The sequence below is a fragment of the Ischnura elegans genome, chromosome 5, assembly GCF_921293095.1.
Source record: "Ischnura elegans chromosome 5, ioIscEleg1.1, whole genome shotgun sequence".
Classification (NCBI taxonomy): Eukaryota; Metazoa; Arthropoda; class Insecta; order Odonata; family Coenagrionidae; genus Ischnura; species Ischnura elegans.
The window spans coordinates 57,383,814-57,408,442 of NC_060250.1; the positions used below are offsets into that span (position 1 = coordinate 57,383,814).

The 24,629-nt window shown below is 38.0% G+C and overlaps 2 protein-coding genes across 2 annotated transcripts; both read left to right on the forward strand.

Annotated features, from left to right (window-relative positions):
• The first annotated feature begins 3,357 nt into the window (after nt 1–3,357).
• LOC124159701 lies at nt 3,358–8,825 on the forward strand. The gene is made up of 3 exons (XM_046535611.1): nt 3,358–3,380; nt 3,793–5,243; nt 8,638–8,825. Exons 1-3 carry the CDS (start codon nt 3,358–3,360, stop codon nt 8,823–8,825), a joined length of 1,662 nt encoding a protein of 553 aa, XP_046391567.1.
• Nucleotides 8,826–9,137: 312 nt separating this feature from the next.
• LOC124159829 (probable G-protein coupled receptor Mth-like 1) lies at nt 9,138–13,006 on the forward strand. Its single transcript, XM_046535735.1, has 4 exons — nt 9,138–9,215; nt 9,559–9,737; nt 11,015–11,183; nt 12,632–13,006. The coding sequence occupies exons 1-4, from the start codon at nt 9,187–9,189 to the stop codon at nt 12,975–12,977; spliced, it is 723 nt and encodes a 240-aa protein (XP_046391691.1). The 5' UTR covers nt 9,138–9,186; the 3' UTR covers nt 12,978–13,006.
• The last annotated feature ends 11,623 nt before the right edge of the window (nt 13,007–24,629 follow it).

Consider the following 24,629-nt stretch of genomic DNA (forward strand, 5'->3'; position numbering starts at 1 on the left):
ATATATCCTGATGATAGCATGATATGCAGAAATCCGGGTCGTACTATTTCAAAAAAAGTGTAGAATAGAACAAAGTATTTTTATTTTATGACCACTAATTCTTCATCTACTGCAATTCGTAGGTACTCTTCGTAGAGATGTTATGGGTACAAAAGTTTTCTTTAACCTGGGACTTCTCCATCATTTTTTTAAACTACGCATTGATAATTCTCCAGAACTGTAACTCATTATCACGAGTATTGGTCACATATTTTAAACCATCCCATTCTAACGCTCTCGCTGAGGAAACCCTTTACTCTGTCAACATTTCAGTGGCAGCATTTGTGAGTCAGCTGTGAGAGGGAGAATTCATTGGCCAACATACGTAGAATCTACCTACAGGTTAGTACAAAGTATCTACCCTCTAATTTCAAATTTCAACCCACTAATTCGTATTCTAATGTAATAAGTAAGTACCCTTTGTAGAGGTGTCCAATGTACAATATTTGTCTTTATAAGTAACGAATTTTTTTAAACAACGTATTGATAATTCGCTGGAACTGTTACTCATTAACTGCCACTCGTTACTTGCCACACTCAAGTATTTGTCACATATTTTAGACCATCCTAATGTAACACTTCCACGAAGGTTCTCCTTCATTGTGTCAAAATTTCAGCAGCAACATTCGTCGGTAAGCTGTGAGAAGAATTATTCCTTGGTTAACATAGAATTCACCTACAGGTTAGTACTATGTATTGCATTGTGACTACCACCTTTACGCCGACGATTTTCAAATTTATCGTCATTCATCGCCGTCCAATTTTATTAATTCAATCGCACTTATCAATGAGGACATCGAGAGAATTAACAGTTGGGCGCAGGCTAATCATTTGGTTCTCAATGACAAGAAAACAACAGCAATAATTATAGGGAGCAATTATTTCTTTTCCCAATTAGACCATGAAAATCTACCTAAAATAAGACTCGGTAGCCACAATATACCTTATGAGGAAACAGTAAAAAACCTTGGAGTCATATTCGATCGAACCCTTAGCTGGAAGCCTCAAACAAACTATGCGAGGCGTAAAATTTTGGGATCACTACATCAACTTGTCAGAGCCAGAGAAATACTTACACCCGACATACGAATTTCATTAGTTAAAACACTAGTCTTCCCTCACTTGGATTATTGCACAGCCTTATTCACTAACCAAGACGACGCAAACAATAATAAACTCCAATTGGCCATGAATTCAGCTGTAAGGTTTATTTACGATTTAAAAAAATGGGACCATATCAGTAACTATTACAATCACCTCAACTGGCTTAAGTATAAAGAGCGTCGCACCCTTCACATAATAACTCTAGCCTTTAGTATCTTAACGACCGGTTACCCGCCATACTTGTATGAGAAATTCATTAGAAAATCTGAGGTTCATGATATACCTACCCGAAATCATAACATTGACCTCCATATTCCAAAACATCACACGCCTCATATGAACAAATCATTCATAGTAACCGCCTCACAAATATGGAACTCTCTCCCAGCCCAAATAAGAAGCAGTACAAATATCAATAGGTTCAAACACAGCACATATGGGTTTCTGAAGAATGCCTCCTTATCCTCAAATTAAATTTCTTTTGTTTATATTCACTTTCTTATGTTCATATTTCTTGTTTATATTCACTTTCTTATGTTCATATTTCTTGTTTATGTTCACTTTCTTATGCTCATATTTCTTGTTTATATTCACTTTCTTATATTCATATCTCTTGTTCATATTTCTTTTGTCTGTAACCTTAAATTTTGTAATTAGTGTGTTATATCGAAGTGCGATTATTTATTATTTTTTTGTGTCGAAAATATTGTATTGTTTCTTTCATGTACTAGGCGATATGCACTGTTCACATTGACTGTATATGTATATATATTTATTTACTTTTATTTATCTATCTCAATATGAAATGTAGAAAGATGTACTTATATTTTCTCATGGGCCCCAGTGCCTACGAAAATAAACGATATTATTATTATGTATCTATCCGCGGTCGGATGAACGGGGGAGAAATTATTACTCAAAAACCATAATAGACTAGGGATATTCATTCACAGTGTTAAATGTCATGTATCTCTGCACCAGTGAGATTGGGATAAGAAGGGAAGATCTAACATCATGTGAAGACGCTCCGCTTGTACGGTCATCCTGGCACCTCCCACAGAAAAATCATGAGTAAATTCCTCAACCTACTAGTTAAAGATTGATAAAGACCCTTTTATTAAAGCTTTCTACCGATTGAGGTATGTTTCCATTGAGTTTTTGAGAAGTATTCTGGCTCCCTACATAGACTTCCCGCTTTAATTCATAATAAGGCCTACTGTCATTCATTCTATCAAAAAATCCTATTCTCTTCCTTCCTCTCCCTAGTTTACCCAACATTCTACCCTCCAACACTGTTTACATCATCCCTTCCCCGCTCATCACTCGCTTCATTCATACCTTCTGTCTCCTCTGTATCTCATCTAAAAGCTGCCTCTCCTCGCCCACCATGTCCAGTACTTCGTCGTTTCTCCTCCTCTCCATCAAATTCACCTTCTCAATTCTTCTCCACACCCACATCTCGAACGCCTCCAATTTTTTCTCACCTTTCTTCATGACTGTCCATGTTACCGCACAGTAAAGCGTTACACTCCAAATCAGACTCTTCACTAACATTTTATTTAAACTCTTTCATATCAATCTCTCGCAAGCTCCTTACTGATCATGAAGGCCTCCTTTGCTCGCGCAATTCTCTTCCTGATATCCTTACAGCTGTTTCCGTTTTTCTCTGATGTGATGCCCAAAGAGACGTCACTTTACCACCACACTAATAAAATTTAAAAAAACATAATTTCAATATACAATAACATTTATTGGTTAAAAAGTTCTATCAATCAATGAGTTGATCCGATTTTTGACATTGTCTAGTTTTGACTAGTGTAATGATATTTGGTTCGCGATACAATATTTTCTGTAGTCTCTGGAGGCCACATGAAATTAGCCGGGGGTCCGCGGGTTGAAGACCCTTATCATATATTATCACTAATGTAACTAAAAATTCTATAACATGGAGATAGAAAGGATAGTTGAAGGATAATACTTTACCGTTGCGCGCCGCGTTGCACGTACAGCCCTGCCTTCCAGCGTTCAGTCCAAGGGGTCTTCTCCAACTGAGCGTTATGAGATCGTGTGCTTGTCTTCCTCGAATGTTTTATATTCCGGCGGGTTTGCCTCACCTGCTCAGCAACACAATGCTCGCGAATGCGGGTACCATAATAGCTAGGGTTGCTGGTGATGCGGACGGGGTGAACGTGCAATGGATAGGTTTTTATATAAATGGGAACATACCCAAGGTCCAGGTGAATCACCAGATGCAAGTATTTTTATTAGACTAAACAGAAGTATTTATTTCAAGATTTTTATGATGCAGAAGGACTCTAAATTTACTGTATATTGCCATAAAAAAGACTTCTTTTCACGTTCCATAAAAATATTGCACTATGAAATGACATCTGCCCATCTTTTTCATCGATAACATATGGTGTTTTGGTTTACTTTTAGTCTTTATGATAAGAATTCTATGTGAAGAAAAGTTAAAATTGGTTCATAAGCTGCAGGCGTATTGAATAAAACCATTCACCTTAATTTTTTTTTAAATGGTAAGCGTAATACGTACCTACATTTGTAAGCATGGAAGAAAATATATATTATTTTTATTATTATCATCACCTACATCCATTGGGTAAACTAAGTGCATTTTTTCTCTTACAGCCTCGCTGCGGTAGAAGTGCCAGTGATGATGGATGCGATGACTTCGAAACTCTTATTCTGGTTATTCTTCTTGATTTCGGCGGAAAGAATATCGAGTTATCAAGATTGCAACTCTTGGGAGAGAAATGAAGTTTCAGATAGTATCTTTCTGCCAAACGGTACGGTATTGGACCCGGATGGACGCACGTTGTACCCTCTTGGGTCTTACTGGGCCGAACTTTACGAAAGCAGTTTCTCCGTTCACCACTGTCCATGCAGTCTGCAAGGTCCATGCTTGAGGAAGTGTTGCCTGAAGGATCAAGTCATGGACTACGATACTCACGAGTGCAAGGTTCACGATGATCCCTGGCCATGGTTCCGCCCTATTGTGGTCTCTGATTTTAAAGGAAATTTGGGCAGGGCTGAAAACGACCACTTCCGTCTCGTATTCGGAAAGCACTGCGAGGGAAGATTTCTGACTCACCCGAGAGATGGCTACGGATTTTTTCTCAATTTCACCGACGGAACTTTAAACCTTCCGGACCGCGTGGGTGAAGCATTGGGTCCGGATGAATTCTGCCTGGAATACGTGCCGAAGTCTGAGGCGTACTTGCCTTTCCTGTGTCTGGAGCCACTTGAACCTGATATGAAGCTACTGGAGTCTAAGTGTCCGGCTTGGGAAAGGAGCGAGATAACAAACCCTGTCTTCATGCCCAACGGCAGTGTATGGGATGAAAGTATGAAGCTTCTTTACCCCTTAGACTCGTATTGGACAGATGTCGTGAACGAATCCATGGTTATATACGGATGTCCTTGCGGCTTGGAAAAGCCTTGTCTGCGAAAGTGTTGCGGTAAAGATGAAGCGATGGAATTCGACCAGCTTTATTGCATTCCTTACGCAGAATCACGGGTCAAAACGAATGGCAGAAGCGTGGACTACGAAATTTCGGGTTGGTTTCGTCCCAATGTCACCTCTGACGTCGATGGTGAGGTGAGCGTTGCCAGCGGCGATCACTTTGCATTGATCTACGGGAACTACTGCTGGGGTTTTCCGCTGGAGCCTAAGATGTACCCCGAAGACGCATTCTTTTTGAACTTCTCGGACGGAACGCTGAACGTCTTGAAGGGGAATCTCAGGATGGGCCCAGATGAATTCTGTATGGAATATTATCCAATTGTGGATGATTATCTTCCTTACAAGTGCTTCTACAAATTGGGAGGAACAGAAGAGACGAAGAAGGCGATAAACTATTGCTATAAAGTGAGGTATATCCTGTATCCGGTGGCGTTCTCCGTGTCCATTTTCTTCCTCTTCGTCTCATTGTTCGTATACTTGATCCTGCCTGACTTGAGAAACATGCACGGGAAGTGCCTCATTTGCCACATGATCAGTGCACTTGTGGCCTTTGTCGCTCTCGCTGCCGTTCAAGGATTCGGAACTCACTTTGGTGAAAGTGTGTGCTGGGCTTCGGGTGAGTGGATTGCAGTTTCAAACTCTTTTTCTCATTTTTTTTCCAGCAGAAAAGCTTGACCATAATCAGTATTATTTTTCGGTCGGTTTTGGAAGGGAAAATGCATTTCTTGAAACCCCTGCGAACCTTAAATAGATTTTCAGCTCAAAGTACAGCTCTGGTGAGAGCTTATAAGGAAGCATATGAAAAATTTCAAAGTCGACAACGAAAATTTTAGACAAAATATAACCATCCTCCACAACCAGTTTTCAGGTAATACTTTTTTAGTCTCAAAATCGTCTATCTCAACGCTTTACTTAGAATGACCTAGAAAACATTTTCAAAGGAAAAAATATCGAAGGAAAATATAAAGGGATTTGAAAGAAAGCCGGATAGTATGTTAATATTCTTTCAATTCAATCAAATCAAAGCATAGGAAACAATGCATAAGTAGTTCTTGAAGTTTTATTTATGTAGTTTTTCAATATTCCTACTCTCAGGAAGGGGAAAGTTCCCAATACTGCTTTGAAAATAGTGGCAAATGTGTCAAGTTGAGCCCTAGTGTACAATGTTAGGCTGTGATATCAAAGGTTAAATCAATGGTTCCTAAATTAGAGCATTATGTGCGAGTTTTGCGGCTGATCGTTCGAAAGTAGGACTGAAATTCTTATTTTGTGTTCTCTTGCATTCCCTTCAAATTGCATATGTTTCACATAAACAGATGAAAAATTATAAAGATAGCCTTGCATATTTCAATACATGCGGTACATTAGCATAGGGTCATTAACCCTTTATAACCCAGAGCTCCTTCCTGGAGACATCAAATTTCAAAAAGTTTCAGTCTGAAAACTTGAAAAATTTGCTCTCAATCATGATTATCGTGGCAGCTAAATATTCCGTCATTACCATGTGCACCGCAAAATAATGCGTGGTTTTGATATATCCTAAATAGAGCAGATAATTTATAAATATTTTTGATGTTGCTTAGAAGCAACATTGGGTTATAATGGGTTAATAATACTAAGAAAAAGGCAGAAAGCCTAAATAAGAGAACGGCTAAATAGAGAAATTCCGCCAGCCGGGCTCTCACGCAATGGTAAAAATAGAGGTCTGGCCATCCTAACTACTAGCTTGTACTAAATATTTCCAATCTATTGTTTCCCCTTGTATTCATGCTTGCATCAGGAATTATTATTCTTCATCTTATAAGCATACAAAATTTCCTGCCTTTCTTTGCGAGGTTTTTATGAAGATCGATTTCCCATTATCTTCCTTCATTAAGTCTTAACCATAAGGATCTGATGGATGAGCAGTTAATTCGATTTTCGAGGCTCTACTTGAAAGCTTCCATAAAGTAAACATTTTTCGCGCATTTTTCTATGGCGTTTAGTTCCGTGAAGTTTTGTTGGATGAGCTGGGCTGAGCTGGTGGATAAATGATACTTATTTTAGGAGAAGGAATATAACCTAAGCTTTTAAAAATATTGGATGCCTCTGCTCAGCAATAAGATATGCGGGCAACGTAATGGGTAAATCGGGATGTATACCGATGCTGCAGAGGGGTTATTTATTATTTTTGATGATATGTTTTGATGTAGTCAATTGAGCCGTAGTTTTCGTCGAGGATGGGGCAAGTGTATACTTATCGTTAAACAAGGTTGGTAGCTGAGACGAGGGTTGGAAGTTGAAAGTCTTTTCGGGACGACTCTTTAAGAAAATTAAGGTCACCGGTGGGTCAGTGATCTTCAATATTTCGACGAGGGTCGGATAGGGAAAGGTCTTTGCCCACTACTTTGAAAACTCACTCCGGTTTATTTAATTCCGGGATGAGCTCTACCCTCATTAATGCAAACCAGAGCTTTGTTCGCGTCGCTTGCTGCATCTGCACCTTCTGCACCAGAAGGAGCATTAAAAATCAGGCGGGTGCAGAAAGGTTCAACTCTGGCGACGCGAACGGTTGTGTAAAAACAAAAATGGCGAGGGACATGATTTTAGAAAACATTGTCGAGGAGGACTTTTATGAAGACTGAAATGTTATTTTCCCAGCTTTAATTCAGCCACGGGATAAGGATAACGTGTTATTCCAGTAATTGTTACGATTTACTCGGGTTTCTTATGATGCTGGTTGAACTGATATTGAACACATTTGTTTATTGTTTGTTTGTTATTTGATTGTATTGGTATTGAGTTGCAAATGCTTCAACATCTTCCATTATCAAGAATAAGGTTTTAAGGTTAATAATAACAATAATAATAATGATGATAATATTTTTTAATAATTTAATAATTTATTTATTTTATATGAATACAAACACTCATTGAAGCAATTAAAAGAAAAAAGAACTTTCTGTTCTGCTAAGCAATTGCCTATCAGCAGGTTCCAGATTTTTACACAAATGGATATGCTTACAATTATAAAATGTATGCACAAAAATGACTAAAAAAATTCACAAAAAGTAAAATTTAAACATAAGGTAATAGTATTAAAAATATTTACATTTGTATCAGCACTGTCACAAGAGACAAAATGAATCATTTACATATTTACTTACAACTTTTTACACATATGCACATGCTAGTTTCACAATTAAAAAATTTATGCAGAGAAATAGCTAACATTAAAAAAAAACACAGAGTAAAAAAACGACAGAAATTGTGATATTTTAAAATATATTACAATTTTACATGCATTGTCATAAGAATAAAATGCAGGAAAAAGCTAAAAAAATAGCTAAAATTAAAAACAAAACGCAAAAGTATTATTAAACAAATATTAAGGTGATAATTTTAAATGTTTTACAATTATTGTGTATTGTCATCAGAATAAAATGAATTAATGAGATGTTTCCCTATTCAAAAGGTAATTTTTAGTATTTATTTTCAGCTCTTCAGTTGATTCTATTTTCTTTAAACTATGTGGTAAGCCATTGAGTGTCATTGGTATCTTACCACTCATTACATTCTTTCCGTATTTATTATATTATTTAGGAACATGGTAATAAGTAACATATCTTTTATCCATCCTATGTGCATAATTCTTATGTATATTGTGTTTTCCACTGAAATAGTTATTTATTATTAATACATATCTATAAGGATTATTTAAATTAAGTATTCCTAATTTTTCATACATAGAGTTAACATTGTCATTGCAATATTTTATTCATTTTGCACTTTTGCTACGTTTAGTGAGAAACATCCATTTCATTTAACTATATATCATAAGTTTGCATTCGTTTACTATTTAACCACTTAAAAAAATTTATTATTATTAATATCACCCAGTCAGATGTATTTCAGATACCAGATGTTTTATTTTCGAAGAAGTAACGTCAAAATGAAATATCTTCCAATTTTCTATAATGGCCATTTGTTTTCCGCCGGTTTTCGTCTGCTATTTCCCATGATTCCTGAAGTTGCACCTTTTGCTCCACCTCCGAAGCTGGTGCAAAAGGTGCAGATAAGAGTTGCACCTTTTGAACCTGCACCCGCGACGCGAACAGCGTTCGTCACGTGCAACTTCCGCGACGCGAACTCAAATGTGGCAGAAAGGTGCAGGAAAGTGCAGAAGTGGCAGCGACGCGAACAAAGCTTCTTCGGGTGATACCACTGTGAGAGGGTTGCGATTGTATAAAACTGATGTAACTAATGACTCTCTTTTCTTTGTCATTGAGGAATTACTGCTTCCATCATACCTTCTTTATAGTTTACGTAAAATTGAACAGAATTTAAAGTAAAATGCTAATGCTTTCCGTTCCTTATGCATCCGTTATATTTTATTCGATTTTGCTTTAGTTCGCCTGATTTCATGACTTTATAAATTATATTCGCCATGACTTTTGGAGTATTTCGTGAAGTGCAATCGCAATAAATTCAAACTTAATGACTACTTCCAGAATTATTTCATATTTTCAGGTTTTATCGTCTACTTTTCATTGCTGTGTACCTTCTTCTGGCTGAACATAATGTGTATCGACATATACGTGGCATTTAGGTAAGTTTCCTGCCACTTAATAGCGAAAACTTATTAAGTTTGGAGGTATTTCCGTTCCATATTATAATTTAATGTGCCCTCGTAATTTTTTGTGATCTTAGATCTGAATCTTTGATCCAAGATTTTAATTTCTTCACTAATATTCTTTCTGAATTGATATGATTTTTATTGCATTCCAATGAATTATACGTAATCCCCGTCTTATTAAATGTTTTGCCTTAAACATTAATGGTGTCTTAATTTTAGTCTATACACCGAGGCCATAATTTCAAGAGATACCTCGGTCACCTGAGGTCATAAAGTAATTTATCACATGTTTTAACTTCCGCATGAAATGTTCTAGTGGCATGAAACCCATGGCAGGGAATGCTCAGGAGAGGGATACAAAGAAGTTCCGCTTGTACGTGATGTATGCGTGGGGAATTCCATTCGTCATCCTGTTGATCACCATTTTCATGGAGTTCTTCCCATATCTCCCTCACTGGGCCCTCCGACCAGGATTCAAGAAAACCTGCTGGTTCCGTAATAACATTTGCTTTTAATTACATTTAAATTGTACCAGTAATACCAATCAACTGGGGTAACTTTGTAACAACTTTATATTGTTTTATAGAAACAAATACACTTATCTAATTAAATTAATAAATAATGCATATGAAGTCGTTAAAATTAATGAATGATCAATGATTGATCATGTACCTCTAATTAAAGGCAGTTATTGATCCTCTTAACTATTTTAACAACTAGGGTGAATTTTTTCAATTAAAAAAAAAAGTTATCTTGAATTAGGGAAACTAAGGCCCTAATAAGAGCATACAAATCTTGTTACAAACTACGAGTTGGAGCAAAGATACCCACACAAAATATCTCTTAGACTAAAACACAAACTAATTCAGGAGTGAAGTCAGTTCTGCTGCCAGTCAACTGATAAAAAATCTAAGTCGATAACTCAATACAAATGGCAAAACACAGAACTATGAATCTCTTTACATCTCTGGTCCAAAGTTACCTGGAAAGGGACAAAGTTACCCCGTTTACCGCATGTAATAAAGGAAAAGTTTTATCAAAGTGACCATTGTTTAAGACAGTGTACCCTAATATGTCCCTTATGTGGGTAAAATGTTTTTGTGAAAATTATTGCTCCCACCACCCTGATTATTTTCTTTTTCTCACTCATTTGTTGCTCAGCCATGACATCATTAAATTGGAATTTAAATGGGGGATCAGGAGAGATTGTTGTTTTATTAAGTTACGGTAAAATTCAGGAATTAATAATTTTCCACTTAATCATTGATAGGTATTTTGTAGATGCATTGCAAAAAAATTGAGGGATGAGAGTTCAAAATGTTTAATGTCAGGAAATAAGGAAGCCCCTGCACATAGTGTGCATAAATGCTTTTCATCTTGCATATATGAAATTTGTGCAATTATTTTTATTTTGAGCGGTAAATGACCGGGTATACAATGTGGTATGAACTTGTTCATGGAGAGCTAGTCATTAAAATTAACAGCTGCATTCGTCTGGTTAAATTTCTGCTCCAGTTTGTGATAAATAATAGACTGCCTTAATTGTGCATAGTTACACTTAGGTTAATTTAGGTCTTGAAGAAAGAACAACTTCTGTGTGTCAATGCAATCGTATCCACTTAAAAATTTCAGATGCGACCTTGTAAAAAGGTTTCATAATAAGTAAATCCACAGCAAATTGTGCAGAGAAATGGGACATAATAACTTACATTAATTTCGCAATTGTCAACCATATTACTATTTCAATTGATCGGTTTACATGCTTTTTACAGGAGAAGGCAGCAAGTTATGGTATTACATAATTCCAGTTGGCCTCATAACGACGAGTAATGTAGTGCTGTTCGTAGTTACGTCCATTAACATTTACAGAATAAGTAGAGAAACGCGAATGCTGAAGAAGGGAGACAGCAAGCGACACGATCAGAAGGAAGACCAAAACAGGTGAGATGAGATCAATTGAGAGAATGAATCATTTTATTAAGTTGGTGGGCTGTAAATTGAGTCACGTTGCCTTTCATGTCATCAGATATATTTTTTTAAATTTTATTTTTCATGCCTGTTAGAAAAGCAAGCTTAATATCTAATACATGCCGAGTCTGTTATTGCCCTGTTGGTAAAAAAATTAACCATATACAGCGTTCACAACATTTACCAACCAAACTGAGATCGGTCTGAACTCGGGCATAACCAAAACAATAAAGTGAGCTGACAAAATTATTTGACCCAAATTTTCAGTGTCAAAATTTGGGTCAAATAATTGGCTCAAATTAAAGAGAAATCATCGGCATTTCAATTTTGAATTTCCCTTTATTTATAAGACCAAAATATTTATCAGATTTAGAAAGGGATGTCGATGACGGCTTTAAAAAAATTAATTTCTATTTCAATTTTCTCCCATTTTGTTCTCTTTTGATATCTAATAATTTTATCTTTTTAAGTTGTCCATTTACCTACAACTTTTTTCATCTAAAAGTTTTCCATTTATGTTGCCCATTACAGATAAGTTTTGCATTTATTAATGTGACCATAAGCTACCATTACTTCTACTATGTTCTGAAATATCCATGATTATGATTTCGTTGACGATATTCTATACCTACAGATCAATGGTGAATTCATAGTTTTTAATTCTTGAAGGCTTCTTTTAATCATTTTTATTAATTGGACAGATAACGATAGGTATAAATTGAATGCAGATGATCTACTTTCTTTATCTTTTCCTCATCATGTTCCTTAGTGAACGGATGGGGTAGAGTATTTCCTTGTTTCACCCCCCACCTTTCTGTCTCAAAACGTTCTTTTTTATTCATACTCCCTTCCTTCATTAACTCCTACTCAAAATGTGTTCCCAATTTTGATCCTATTTAATCTCTCATTTATTATCCGCCACCTGCATAGTTCTCTTCCCCTTACTCCTCTCACCACCCTATGAATACTTCCATCCTTAGTTTGTTAATTGATAATATTGTTGAATATTATTTCTTCATTATTTTCAGCGTTTTCCTTAATATTTGTTAATTGCTTACCCTGTTATTATGAATACCTTGGAATTAGCTTCTCTGTTTTTTACTGCATTAATTAAATAATTGTATTAAGTCTAAAATTGGTACTAAAACTATCACAGCCTATCATTAAATGTGCAATTTCAAACTAAACATTTACTTACAATTTTTTGAACATCGAACGGTACTCGTAAACACCAATAGTGATTTCCATACTTTTATACTTCACTACCGACCATGGTCGGCGTTGGAGTGTTGTATTAATGAGCGGAAACTACCATTAGTTATTTACACTTTAGCATGTATAGTTTCACCACGTAAAGCTGAAGCTATTTAATGTTTTCTCAAACTTGTCAATTTCCTCACACATGACGGTGCCCGGCGCAGATTCAACCTGTACATCAAGCTCAGCATCGTCATGGGAGCTACTTGGGCCATGGAAATCATAGCCACCATTATCGGAGGGTCGGAATGCTACTGGATGTTTTCCGATATGATGAACATCCTTCAAGGCCTCTTCATATTCATCATTTTCGTCTGCAAGGAGAAGGTTAAGGAGATGCTTATCAAGAAGCTCTGTCCGAGTTTGGCGAGAAGGCAAAGGGGGAATATTGCCACTTCATCAGCGTCCTCCGATGCCCGGTCATCGAGGAACACGCATCTTACCACCGCATCTACTTCAGTCTCAGATTCTCACGGTGGTTCCGTCGGAGTTCAGAGAAAAGGGTTCTAAGAGCAGTGAACTTTATACCATGGAGCAAAAAGAGGAGACTATTCAATTAGTGTCTATCTTTTGTTTAAGAAGACGTGGGCATCTAGGTATGGTTGTTTCAGTGTCCACAGTTTTAATCGATGGCCTTGTGCTCATAATTTATAGGCTTCCTCTTCATGCGGAGGTATCGGTTATCCGCCAAATCGAAGCCGCTGACCTAAAAAAAGAGCACCACGTTTCATCCTCATGGTCTTAGCCGCCTACGTACAAATTCATCTATTACTGCTTCCTGGCTGGCTGATTTGTCATTAACCTAAGCAGGCAAAAAGGTTGAATGGTGTTTATCAGGGGCTTAAATATGGGATGGGCGGGGTATGAGGGGATATATCCCCCTCAAAGCCTCATATACATAAAAAAATCATTTAAAACTATTGTCTAGTTCTCACATGTAGTAACTGAAACTACTCAAAGTTAAAGATCATTTACTAATATCATGGCTGTGAGACGAGTCAATGAATACCGACCGATGACTAACCCCTGGACCCACCGTTTCCTGAGGGGGGGGGATCGTCCCCCAGGTTCCCCGTGAGCATATTCCTAGTTACGCAACTGGTGTTTATAGTGCAGTCCCTGAAGCTGGTAATTGATGAAATATTGACCACCTGTGTGATATCATCAGATACTGAATACCATAAAGAACGTAGCACAAACCGTCAATGGAAAGACTCTGGCTGATGTCATAATAAACTTATATTCAATGAAGCCAAGATGCGCTGCGGAATTCTGCTGAAGATGCTCATTTTTTGTCAATGTCACACCACTGCCTGGTGGCTCCAGAGGTTATGGAATAAGGATCTTATGAGTGAGAGTCTTACCCTAATATAAAACGCTTATAAAATAGAACATGCCCCACATAAATACATATATTAATAATAAAAGGAATTGAAACGTGACGGCAAAATACGAGGGACATATGAAAAGTAACATCTCCAAATTTTGTTTTCATAGTGGCTGAGATTTTTTGCCAATGCACATTACATAGTTAGAAAGCTGTAACTTAGAGCTATTTTTCAATGTATTCACCCTTGTGCTCGATCACTTTCCACATCCGTGCGACGAAATTTTGTGCTCCCTCCTCGAACCAGCGCCCCGCTGCTTCCCGAAGGCAGGCAAGAACCGCTTCTTGAATCTCGTCGTCGTTTTCGCCACCCACCAAATCTCTTTTTTAGGGCCGGAAAGAGATGACATTCACAGGGAGTGATATATAGGTTGTAAGAGGGGAGATCATCCGCCTTCCATCCACATTTCTCGATGAGTGACGTGTCTTTGTGGGCCACATCCTTGTCCCTTTCACGCCTTGTCATGATGTAGTGTTTTGTCAACCTGCCGCGTCTTTTGTTCTGGATAGCCCTTCGAAGTTTGCATAGGGTGTCATAGTGCCTCGCGCAGTGGCGGATACAGATGGGGGGCGCAGGGGGCGCGCGCCCCCCCTTTGCGGGGCCACCCGTATTGCCAAACATAGCAGAACCATAATTTTAACTTTTTTATATCATAAGATGGCATTGTCTTGAATGTGTGTTAAATCACTTTAGTTAAAACTTCTGAAGCTCTGCATGTGACTTGATTATTTTTTATTGCGATAAAAGTAAAGGTAACTCAAGATGTCTTTTGCGCCCCCCCCTTGAATTTTCTCTGTATCCGCCACTGGCCTCGCGTGGTTGATTTTTGTATCCTTAGGCATGAAATCGACCAGCAGGAAATGTTTTCTATCCCAGAAGGCGGTAGCCATAGTCTTGACCGCTGATTTTGAGAATTCCACTCCTCGTCATGAACTTTGAGGCGGCAAGCAGGAAATTTCTGCTCAACTTCCGTACATTTTTTGAGTCTATGCACTTCAGATAACACACTTCTTCCAATTGGCGATTAATTTCAATCGGAGCAGCCATCTTTGGATGCAGAAACTTAATGACGGACAGCAGTTCACACCCGGCGGGAGCCGTAATCGGGTCCATCGCGAATGGATTCCGCACCGATAATTATCTTGCAAATTTTAAACTGTTTATGTGACGGAAAGGGGGAAGGACCAATAGACACGACAGAGGGGCTAGATTTTGCCTAGTGCTGCATGCTGGGACGCCTAGGCTTTGGAGACTTTACTTTTCATATGCCCCTCGTATATTCCACTGTACTTAGGTTTTATTTGCTTTTGCCATTGGCTCTAGTATTCATAATTTGACGTGATATCCTTGTTAGCGGAGAAAAGAAAAACAGAAGTAACTTGTAGACAGTGAAGGAGTGTTCATAGTTTCGTACCATTTCGTCAAATACCATGGAAATGGAATGCTTAAGACTCTTTGACATGAAAAATACACTCTGAAAATTCATTCAATCGAAGAGATTTGGATTAGAATGGAAGTAAATCTGCAATTCAAGATATATTGTTTAACCTAAAATTTTGATACTTTCTTTTTAAACCACGAGTGCTCTTCCGTGCTCGACATGTGAGTTCATGACGTCACTGTAAGTGCCCAACCTTCACCATATATGAACTTGCTGAAGATTGATAATTATTGATCTGGCTTTCTTCAGATGTATTTCTTATACAATCTCTTGATCATGTTGTTGATGATGAAATTAAGTATAATGAGTTTATTGTCGTTTACATGCGGCTAGATTCTACATCTGTGATGATATGGCAGCCATTTATCTCGCCATAGCTGCTAATTTTGCTGCATGTGTTAGTTGAATTGTCTGTTTTGAAGTCAGGTATGTAATTATTTCTGGTGTTATATAATATTTCGACTCCATGGGCCTAGAATTTTTGCTCTAGATATAGCTCCAACGGTTTGCCAAACCAAAAGAAAGGGTCTGTAAAATGTTGCCTACTGGAAAAAATTGATCTTCTTCAAGACGGCGTAGCAATGTAATTCATACATTATTTTAGCATTTTCGACATCCACGAATCTAATCTGAAATCACGCTGTTAATGTCCGCTGTGAGAAGATGTAAACTGCTCCCAAGAGAGTTAAGTCCGTTGAGGAATTTCTTCCCATGCGCTCATAGAAGAGCATTTGGCGGTGAACTCGGAGAAAAAAACTTTTTAAGCCATTTAAGACAAAAATGTTTTCAGTAAGGAAACCTCCGGATGTATTACTGAGTGTTTGTATTCACAGGTCGTGTTCGCCTCTTCCAATTTTAGCACTTATGAGTTTTGAGACTCTTTTATTGGATGATACCTCGTGAAGAAAGTAAAATACACCATCTTTTATTTGTGATGGACTCATTTACTATTGTTAATCAATCAATGATCTCAAACCATAATGGATTCTTTTACCCTTAAAAGGCGTCCTAGGATGAATAATACTGAACTATTATTTTCAAGAGATTCGGAAAATAATTTTGAAATGAAAACATGATATCAATGCAAAACGACGACTCTTTCAAATGAGACAATTCTGCGCAAAATTATTAGGCACTAAAGTAAAAGTTTAAATGTACAATAGTTTGCTTATTTATGAAAAACTGGGTATATTATTTAAAAACTTGCACAATAAAAGCTATTACCTTGTTATTTTTGTATGGAACGAAATCATCTCCTTTTAGGGCCGCATCCATTTTAAAAGGTCGCCGGGAAGCTGAACACTTACACTTTCAGCCCCTTCCCGTGATTCCCTCATCATCCCGGGAATTCCCGTGATTCACCCAAAAAGGTCAAGGCAATCTTGATTAAAAACCCTTTAAAAGTACAGTGAAACATGTCCTGCTTCCATAATATCCGTCAGTCGTTAACTTATAGAGGAAACGCACCGGAGAAATTGTGATTTCTCCTCCATTTTCCAGAAGGACGGCCACGGCAAAAAGAAGGCAAAATGTAAACTTCGGCTGAAATTATTTCTACTTGAGGATGTTTCGCTTGAATTCCAAGGTTTTTCCTTCTTTAAAATAGCATATTTTCCTCTTAAATTTCTCGAGGAAATAAAATGTACCATAGGACTAAAACAAACATAATAAATAAAGGCTTTTTTATTTTACAATAATTGTTTTCATTTTTGTATATTTTAAAACGTTCATTAGGGATTTTCAGCGATGTTTATTATCTACGGTAAAAAAGTTAAAAAAATTCAATTTTTACCATGTTAATCCGCCCACGTGGTCAAATGATGACAGCACTTACAATACCACTACCTCAATCGTGGCACAACTAGTAAAATGTGGGTAGTTCCAGTAACCAAAGTGAGTCCGTGCTGCTAGTTACTGCAGTGGAATTCGTGAAAAGGGTAATATAATGTGAATAAATATAATATTATGTGTTTGGGTGACTCGAAAATTGACGCTGAAGTTACAGAGGAAAGCTTGCATAATTTAGTTTCCAATAACTCCTATGATGTTTTCTAAAGATGCATCATCCATTTCAGATATAAGGCTTTCAATATGCCAGTTGCTGTGTACTTAATTCCTTAACTTACGAACGGCATACGCCAATTACACGTAGGAAACTGGAATTAACGGCTTCCTAGAGATGAGCTTAATCTATTAACTCTCCCATTTTTCTTTGAAATTCATGACATTTAAGTAATTTCAACTGTAATGTTTAGTACTTTTTGCAGCTAGGCAGTCGCGATGGTACAGCGTCAGGCGGAAGTATCATGTCAATTAAGACGATTTTCAGGGAAGGCACTAATCTTCAGAATATCATTTAAGAGAATATGCTGGAGAAGGTGCAAGTAAAGTACTCCAGGGTTTAAGTACAATGGAGGAATATGTCGCCGCTGGTGCCTTTGAGTGGGACTTGGAACACAAGTTTTTTTCTCAAAATAAATCTCAAACAAAAGAACCAATCGAACACTTTAATTAAATAGACCGGTCCACTCAGTCGTTAGGTTAGCAAAATATATGAATAATTGATCGAACCGCTCGTGGTATTATCACAGTATGATAACCCATTAAATATTATACAATAACAATTCTGTAAACAACTTTTGCAAAATTATAATAACACATTTAGTAAATTTTATGAGATAATCTAAACGAATAATTAATTTTCATAGTATTACAAAGGATAAATATCATATAGATAATGTTAGGAATGGAAAAAAAACATTTATAAGATTGATGCATGCATTATGAACAGCGACAATGGCAAGCATCGTATAACAGGATAAATATAATACAGATACTGTGAGTCACACAAAGGGCTGTGTATAATATAGATGAAGGTCCTGAGGAAGAACGCAATTTAGTTTAACTTAACTTTCAACTTCAATGTGTAACTGACTTGAGCATTTTCTTCGGTTATCAACGCGTCCGTTGGCTTTTGCTGACAACGGTTTCGCTGTTATTGCAGTCAGCGCCTTCAGGTCGAAGGTTTCCGTAGTGAATTTAATACTATCCGTGCAAAAAAGGTAGAACGCTGAACTTTAAGCACTTGCATGAAATTCTGCCAAAGCTCCAAGGAATAGAGTAATATATCGCTTTAACTATTGTTTATTCGACTGCAACAATGAATCATAAACAGAGTATAAACGTAAACGTTTAGACTCTGTTTAATGATTCATTGTTGTAGTCGAATAAAAAATTAGTAAAATGATATATTGTACGACCCTATGGAGCTTCGGCAGAATTGCATACTGATGCTTAAAGTTAAGCGTTCTCACTTTTTTTGCGCCGGTAGTAGAGTGAAGCTAAAAACTCCTACTCTACATGCTTGACCTGAAGACGCTTACCGTCATGTCAGCGAAATGTTTTATCAACGTAGGCGCAACGGAAACGGTGGGAACCCGAAGAAAATGGAGATATCATCTGATCAACGCCGCGAAAATTTTCGAACCAATCATCAATATGTTACTAGGTACTCGGGAATTCCATTTTATGTTTATCATTGAGAATCTTTAAGAAAGACTGCTCAAATAAAGTTTATTCATTCCTCCTTGTAAGGACGCACCCAGGATAAAAACTATAGGTGGTCAAGCAATCGTCGTTTAAGTTGTGACTCAGGAAAGGCTATGAAACCAAAATTTCAATAAAATTATTAAAGCGCTTTATTTTTTTAATAATTTGCGAGTACTATAAATATTTTTTGATTTAAATTATATGTTTTACATTTGTATGTACTTACATTAATTACTTGGATTTAGAGAAAATTTGTTCAAAAATTTCGTTATGAACTAAATTTACTTTTGATTCGCGGGGGGGGGGGGGTTTCCCCCACCTGTCCCCCGCTGGGTACGCCCATGACTCCTTGCACTAAACTGATGATATGATATAAGTAATGAAAGTACTTACGCCTGGACATAAGAATACTCATAAACCGGTGAATCATTTAATTCAATTAATAGAATCACTCCCCCGCGATATTGCGCTTTGCAAAGGGATTTGCACTAAGAGGTGTTGTTGTTTGGTTCGCGACATTGGAGAGAAAGCAAATAAACCTCTTCGACCCTAAGTTTCGTGTTGAGAGAAAAAAAAATTCGACGAAAAATTGAAAAAGAAAAAAACATCACATCCACTTCTCTTACGGGAGTATTATTATTCTATTTTCGCCGTTTCGCTGAGCATACTCTTGCAGAGACACTTGAGGTAAACAGGTTATATGAAATTGGCTGAGGAAATGGCGGCTACTCTCCAATATTTACCTTCTTTGGCCGCGCGCAATTTCACGAGCCGGCGAGAGGGCGCGGGATATATGCGGGGTAGTTCTGGTGAAGACCGTGTACCAGTGAGAGTGCTATACGGAGGGAAGACCTGACATCACGTGAGGACGCTCCGCTTGTACGCTCATCCCAGCACCTTCCGCAGAAAAATCAAGAGTAAGTTCCTTAACCAAGTACCTTTAGATGCATCACTTCAACCGGCAAATTCTTAATGCAAGACGCGGTCTCCGGCGTTACTTTGTGGAACTGCTTCATCATAAAATAAATATACTTTTTTCTACTCCACACTTTATTTTAAATAGTACGACCCGGGTTTCTGCATATCATATATATCCTGATGATAGCATGATATGCAGAAATCCGGGTCATACTATTTCAAATTGTTAGAATACGACGCTAGAATCCTCTCTAGCATTACTTTTACGTTTTAAATTTCGGTTCACTTCAGAAATAAAACTCTAGCAGTTAGTCCAACGAGTTAACATTTTATATATTCACATATTCACATTCCTTTTTTTACTCAAACTCAAACAAATTAGGAACAACACAAATAAAGTGTGGAATAGAACAAAGTATATTTATTTTATCACCACTAATTCTTCATCTACTGCAATTCGTAGGTACTCTTCGTAGAGATGTTATGGGTACAAAAGTTTTCTTTAACCTAGGACTTCTCAATCATTTTTTTAAACTACGTATTGATAATTCTCCAGAACTGTAACTCATTATCACGAGTATTTGTCACATATTTTAAACCATCCCAATCTAACGCTCTCGCTGAGGAAACCCTTTACTCTGTCAGCATTTCAGTGGCAGCATTTGTGAGTCAGCTGTGAGAGGGAGAATTCATTGGTCAACATACGTAGAATCTACCTACAGGTTAGTACAAAGTATCTACCCTCTAATTTCAAATTTCAACCCACTAATTCGTATTCTAATGTAATAAGTAAGTACCCTTTGTAGAGGTGTCCAATGTACAATATTTGTCTTTATAAGTAACGAATTTTTTTAAACAACGTATTGATAATTCGCTGGAACTGTTACTCATTAACTGCCACTCGTTACTTGTCACACTCAAGTATTTGTCACATATTTTAAACCATCCTAATGTAACACTCCTAACGAAGGTTACCCTTCATTGTGTCAAAATTTCAGCAGCAACATTCGTCGGTAAGCTGTGAGAAGAGTTATTCCTGGGTTAACACAGAATTCACTTACAGGTTAGTACTATACATCTATCCTCGGTCGGATGAACGGAGGGGAAATTAATACTAAAAAACCATAACAGACTAGGGATATTCATTCAAAGTGTTAAATGTCATGTGTCTCTGCACCAGTGAGATTGGGATAAGAAGGGAAGATCTAACATCATGTGAAGACGCTCCGCTTGTACGGTCATCCTGGCACCTCCCACAAAAAAATCATGAGTAAATTCCTCAACCTACTAGTTTAAGATAGATGAAGTCCCTTTTATTAAAGCTTTCTACCGATTAAGGTATGTTTCCATTGAGTTTTTGAGAAGTATTCTGGCTCCCTACATAGACTTCCCGCTTTAATTCATAGTAAGGCCTACTGCCATTTATTCTATCAAAAATCCTATTCTCTTCCTCCCTCTCCCTAGTTTACCCAACATTCTACCCTCCAACAATGTTTACATCATCCCCTCCCCGCTCATCACTCGCTTCATTCATACCTTCTGTCTCCTCTGTATCTCATCTAAAAGCTGCCTCTCCTCGCCCACCATGTCCAGTACTTCGTCGTTTCTCCTCCTCTCCATCCACTTCACCTTCTCAATTCTTCTCCACACCCACATCTCGAACGCCTCCAATTTTTTCTCACCCTCCTTCATGACTGTCCATGTTACCGCACAGTAAAGCGTTACACTCCAAATCAGACTCTTCACTAACATTTTATTTAAACTCTTGCAACTTGTAACTTGTACAATATAATAATAATAATAATATAATTGTTTATTACTCCAACAAATAAAAGTACAGAATAGATTTAATTACATAAAACGGAGTAACTTTAGGTAGCCATTAAGGACAACCTGTTTTTTGGCTACCATCATTTACATAGGGTCATGCTGACATATAAACATTTGAATTGAAGCAAGCACAATATTTGAATAGAAGCAAGTACGTATACATATTACATGGTATTATATCATAGAAAAAAATCCTCCACACTTTGCATTCTAAGCAACCAAGACTGAATATTTTTCATAATTACGTTATTATTTTTTACTTTCAGACATGAATCGGGTAATAAGTTGTACACTTTTGGCCCTATAAACAAGAAACAACGTTTATACAGCGTAAGGTTGGTCCTTGGTAAAGTAATACGTGATCTTCGTATGGTAGGGGATAATAATATCAGTCTCTCGCAAGCTCCTTACTGATCATGAAGGCCTCCTTTGCTCGCGCAATTCTCTTCCTGATATCCTTACAGCTGTTTCCGTTTTTCTTTGATGTGATGCCCAAAGAGATGCATTGTTCTATCTGCTCAAGTTTTTGCCCACCTACTGCTATCATTAATTTCGTATTCCAAGCTCGTGATGCTTTACAAAACCGCATAACCTTTGTCTTCTTGAGATTAACCCTCATGCCATACCCATTGCAACACTTGTTTAGAGCATCGAATAGAGCCTTCAGCCCCCTCGCTGACTATCTAATCAACGCCTGATCATTCGCGAACCTCACTGATTTAAAAATCATCCCCCCACTTTTACTCCAGCTTCCAATTCATCCCACGCCTCGCTTACCCTTTATGGCATGGATGGCCCAACCTGGAGTGACTGTGAATTAAACTCCGCAGCACAGCTATAGGTGTCTTTGGAACACGTGAGCCTTTCCACCGCGGCAAGGTTGTAGCGCAAGGGAAAGGGTCGAAAAAACCTGTACTTTTCTTTAGTTACTCCAGCCCTCAGTCCCTAGCATTGTCACGTCTTAAATGACCATAGACATTATATTTCCAAATAATGATTTGAAATAGCCCATTTGATGCAACGTACCGGGGAAATGGTTTAACATCAGAGTCCATTTTTTGACCAGAATTGCGGAGAGGATGCGCTGCTTACAGTGATACATGCTGAACGGTATGTGATATTCTTAGGCATTTAAATACATGACTTTAATCAATAGCTGCATGTCAAGCTGTAACCAAAATTCTAAGGATATTTATTTTATTTTCTAAGGATAATTCTAAGGATAATTATTCAAATAGTGAACGAAAGAGTTAATTGATTTCTTTAAGCAATGGAATGCAATTAGAAGGGATACATGGCAAGATAATATGTTTTTCGCACATTTTAATGGTAATGCAATATGCTTAGTCTGATGAAAATGTACAACCATTGCTAAAATTATGCAGTTTACATGCGCTTTTGATCTCAATCTCAACTCTTGATTCCCCACCAGGACGGTTGAAAATGATTCAGGATATCGAGTGGAAGATTATCTGCTGCTTCTGCCTGGTCGTGCTTGCCCGTGCCGCCCCTGATGGCGAATGCAAAAGCCTTTGGGAGAGAGTGGAACTTCAAAATGCAACGATCCTCCCCGACGGAAGTGCGTGGGACCCCGAGGAGGGAACCATGTATCCCAAGGGAGCTCACTGGAAGCTTGTGACGGAGAACGGAACGTCCGTGATCTACGGTTGCCCTTGCGGGCTGGGGAAGCCTTGCCTGAGGAAGTGTTGCGACAAGGATCAGGCGATGGACGACAAAACCCTCAAATGCATTCGGTACGACGAGCCGAGGCCGTGGTTCAGGCCGAATGTGTCCATCGACATGGAAGGGAACGTGGTGCAAATCGCACACGATCATTTCACGCTGACGTACGGGATATTTTGCAAGAATATCGTATTGGGCGAGCCGAAGGACTACCCGGATGACAAGTATTACCTGAGCCTGAAGGATGGGACGTTGAATCTGTACAAGAGGGAAGTGAATCTGAAAGCGGATAAGTTCTGTCTCGAATACTTCCCGGACATCGACGAGTACATCCCCATCTGGTGTTACGGCACTGGAAGAAAGAAACCACTTGTGGTCCAGCGTGGTCTTTGCTATAAATTGCGTTACGCCGTCTACCCTGTCGCATTCTTCCTGTCGGTATTTTTCCTCCTCGTATCTTTGATCGTCCATTGCTGGTTGCCAGAATTGCGAAACATGCACGGAAAATGCCTCATCTGTTGTATGGTGAGCTTGCTGGTAGCATACACCGCCTCGGCGGCAATTCAGGGACTTGGGAACCGATTCAACACAGGAACCTGCGTAACTTTTGGCAAGTTATTTAATATTGTATATTTTTTGCTTGAACACCCTCTCCACAGCTTAAGTTGGTCGCAAAATTGTTTAGAGGTAATAAATCGAGGTTCCATATTGGAATTCGGGGATCGCTTTAGTCCAAAATAATCATAACTGAATAAAATTCTTGATACTCTAAACAAAATCTGGTATTCAAGGCGGCTCAATAAAAGATGCCGACTCATCTATGCTCTATGTGTTAACATTACTTGCCATCGAATTCATCCTTTTTGTCATGTACTGAAGTCACTTGCAATGGACTTAATTTGTGCAGAGCTCTATGTCTATCTAGAAGTCGGGGTCTATTAGCTTAGAGGGAGGAGAGCTTGTAAACAGAATGTCCCGTGAAGCCGTAAGCACCCCAATCATAATATTTGCGGCGCAATTTCCTGCACGTCGAAGACTCGCGGAAAATTGCAGTTAAGTACATATGACCTTTCCTAAATGCACCGCAAGACAAGCACTGATGCTGATGGGGCATTCATTAATTAGGAGAGGTGTTTATGGGGGTAAATGGGTCAAGTCGATTTTTACCCAATCACACGTTGGGGAAAAGGGGAGTCCTCGAAACAAACACGTCATTTTTTCCGCAGCAAACAGCATAAAATTGCGAGAAACCTGGGTTGAACTGAGCAAAACGTGTTTCTCTATAAAAATATGCCTAGCTCCAACACAATAATATTAAACGAACGTCACAAAGTACGCAATTAAGCATGAATT

Bases quoted from the DNA above. Each gene is read 5' to 3' on its own strand.
- LOC124159701 (XM_046535611.1), top strand. From the start codon at position 3,358: ATGGGAACATACCCAAGGTCCAG. The intron at 3,381-3,792 runs GTGAATCACCAG...TTTCTCTTACAG, and splicing joins GGAACATACCCAAGGTCCAG to CCTCGCTGCGGTAGAAGTGC. The intron at 5,244-8,637 runs GTGAGTGGATTG...TGATTCCTGAAG, and splicing joins AAGTGTGTGCTGGGCTTCGG to TTGCACCTTTTGCTCCACCT.
- LOC124159829 (XM_046535735.1), top strand. From the start codon at position 9,187: ATGTGTATCGACATATACGTGGCATTTAG. The intron at 9,216-9,558 runs GTAAGTTTCCTG...GAAATGTTCTAG, and splicing joins GACATATACGTGGCATTTAG to TGGCATGAAACCCATGGCAG. The intron at 11,184-12,631 runs GTGAGATGAGAT...TGCCCGGCGCAG, and splicing joins CAGAAGGAAGACCAAAACAG to ATTCAACCTGTACATCAAGC.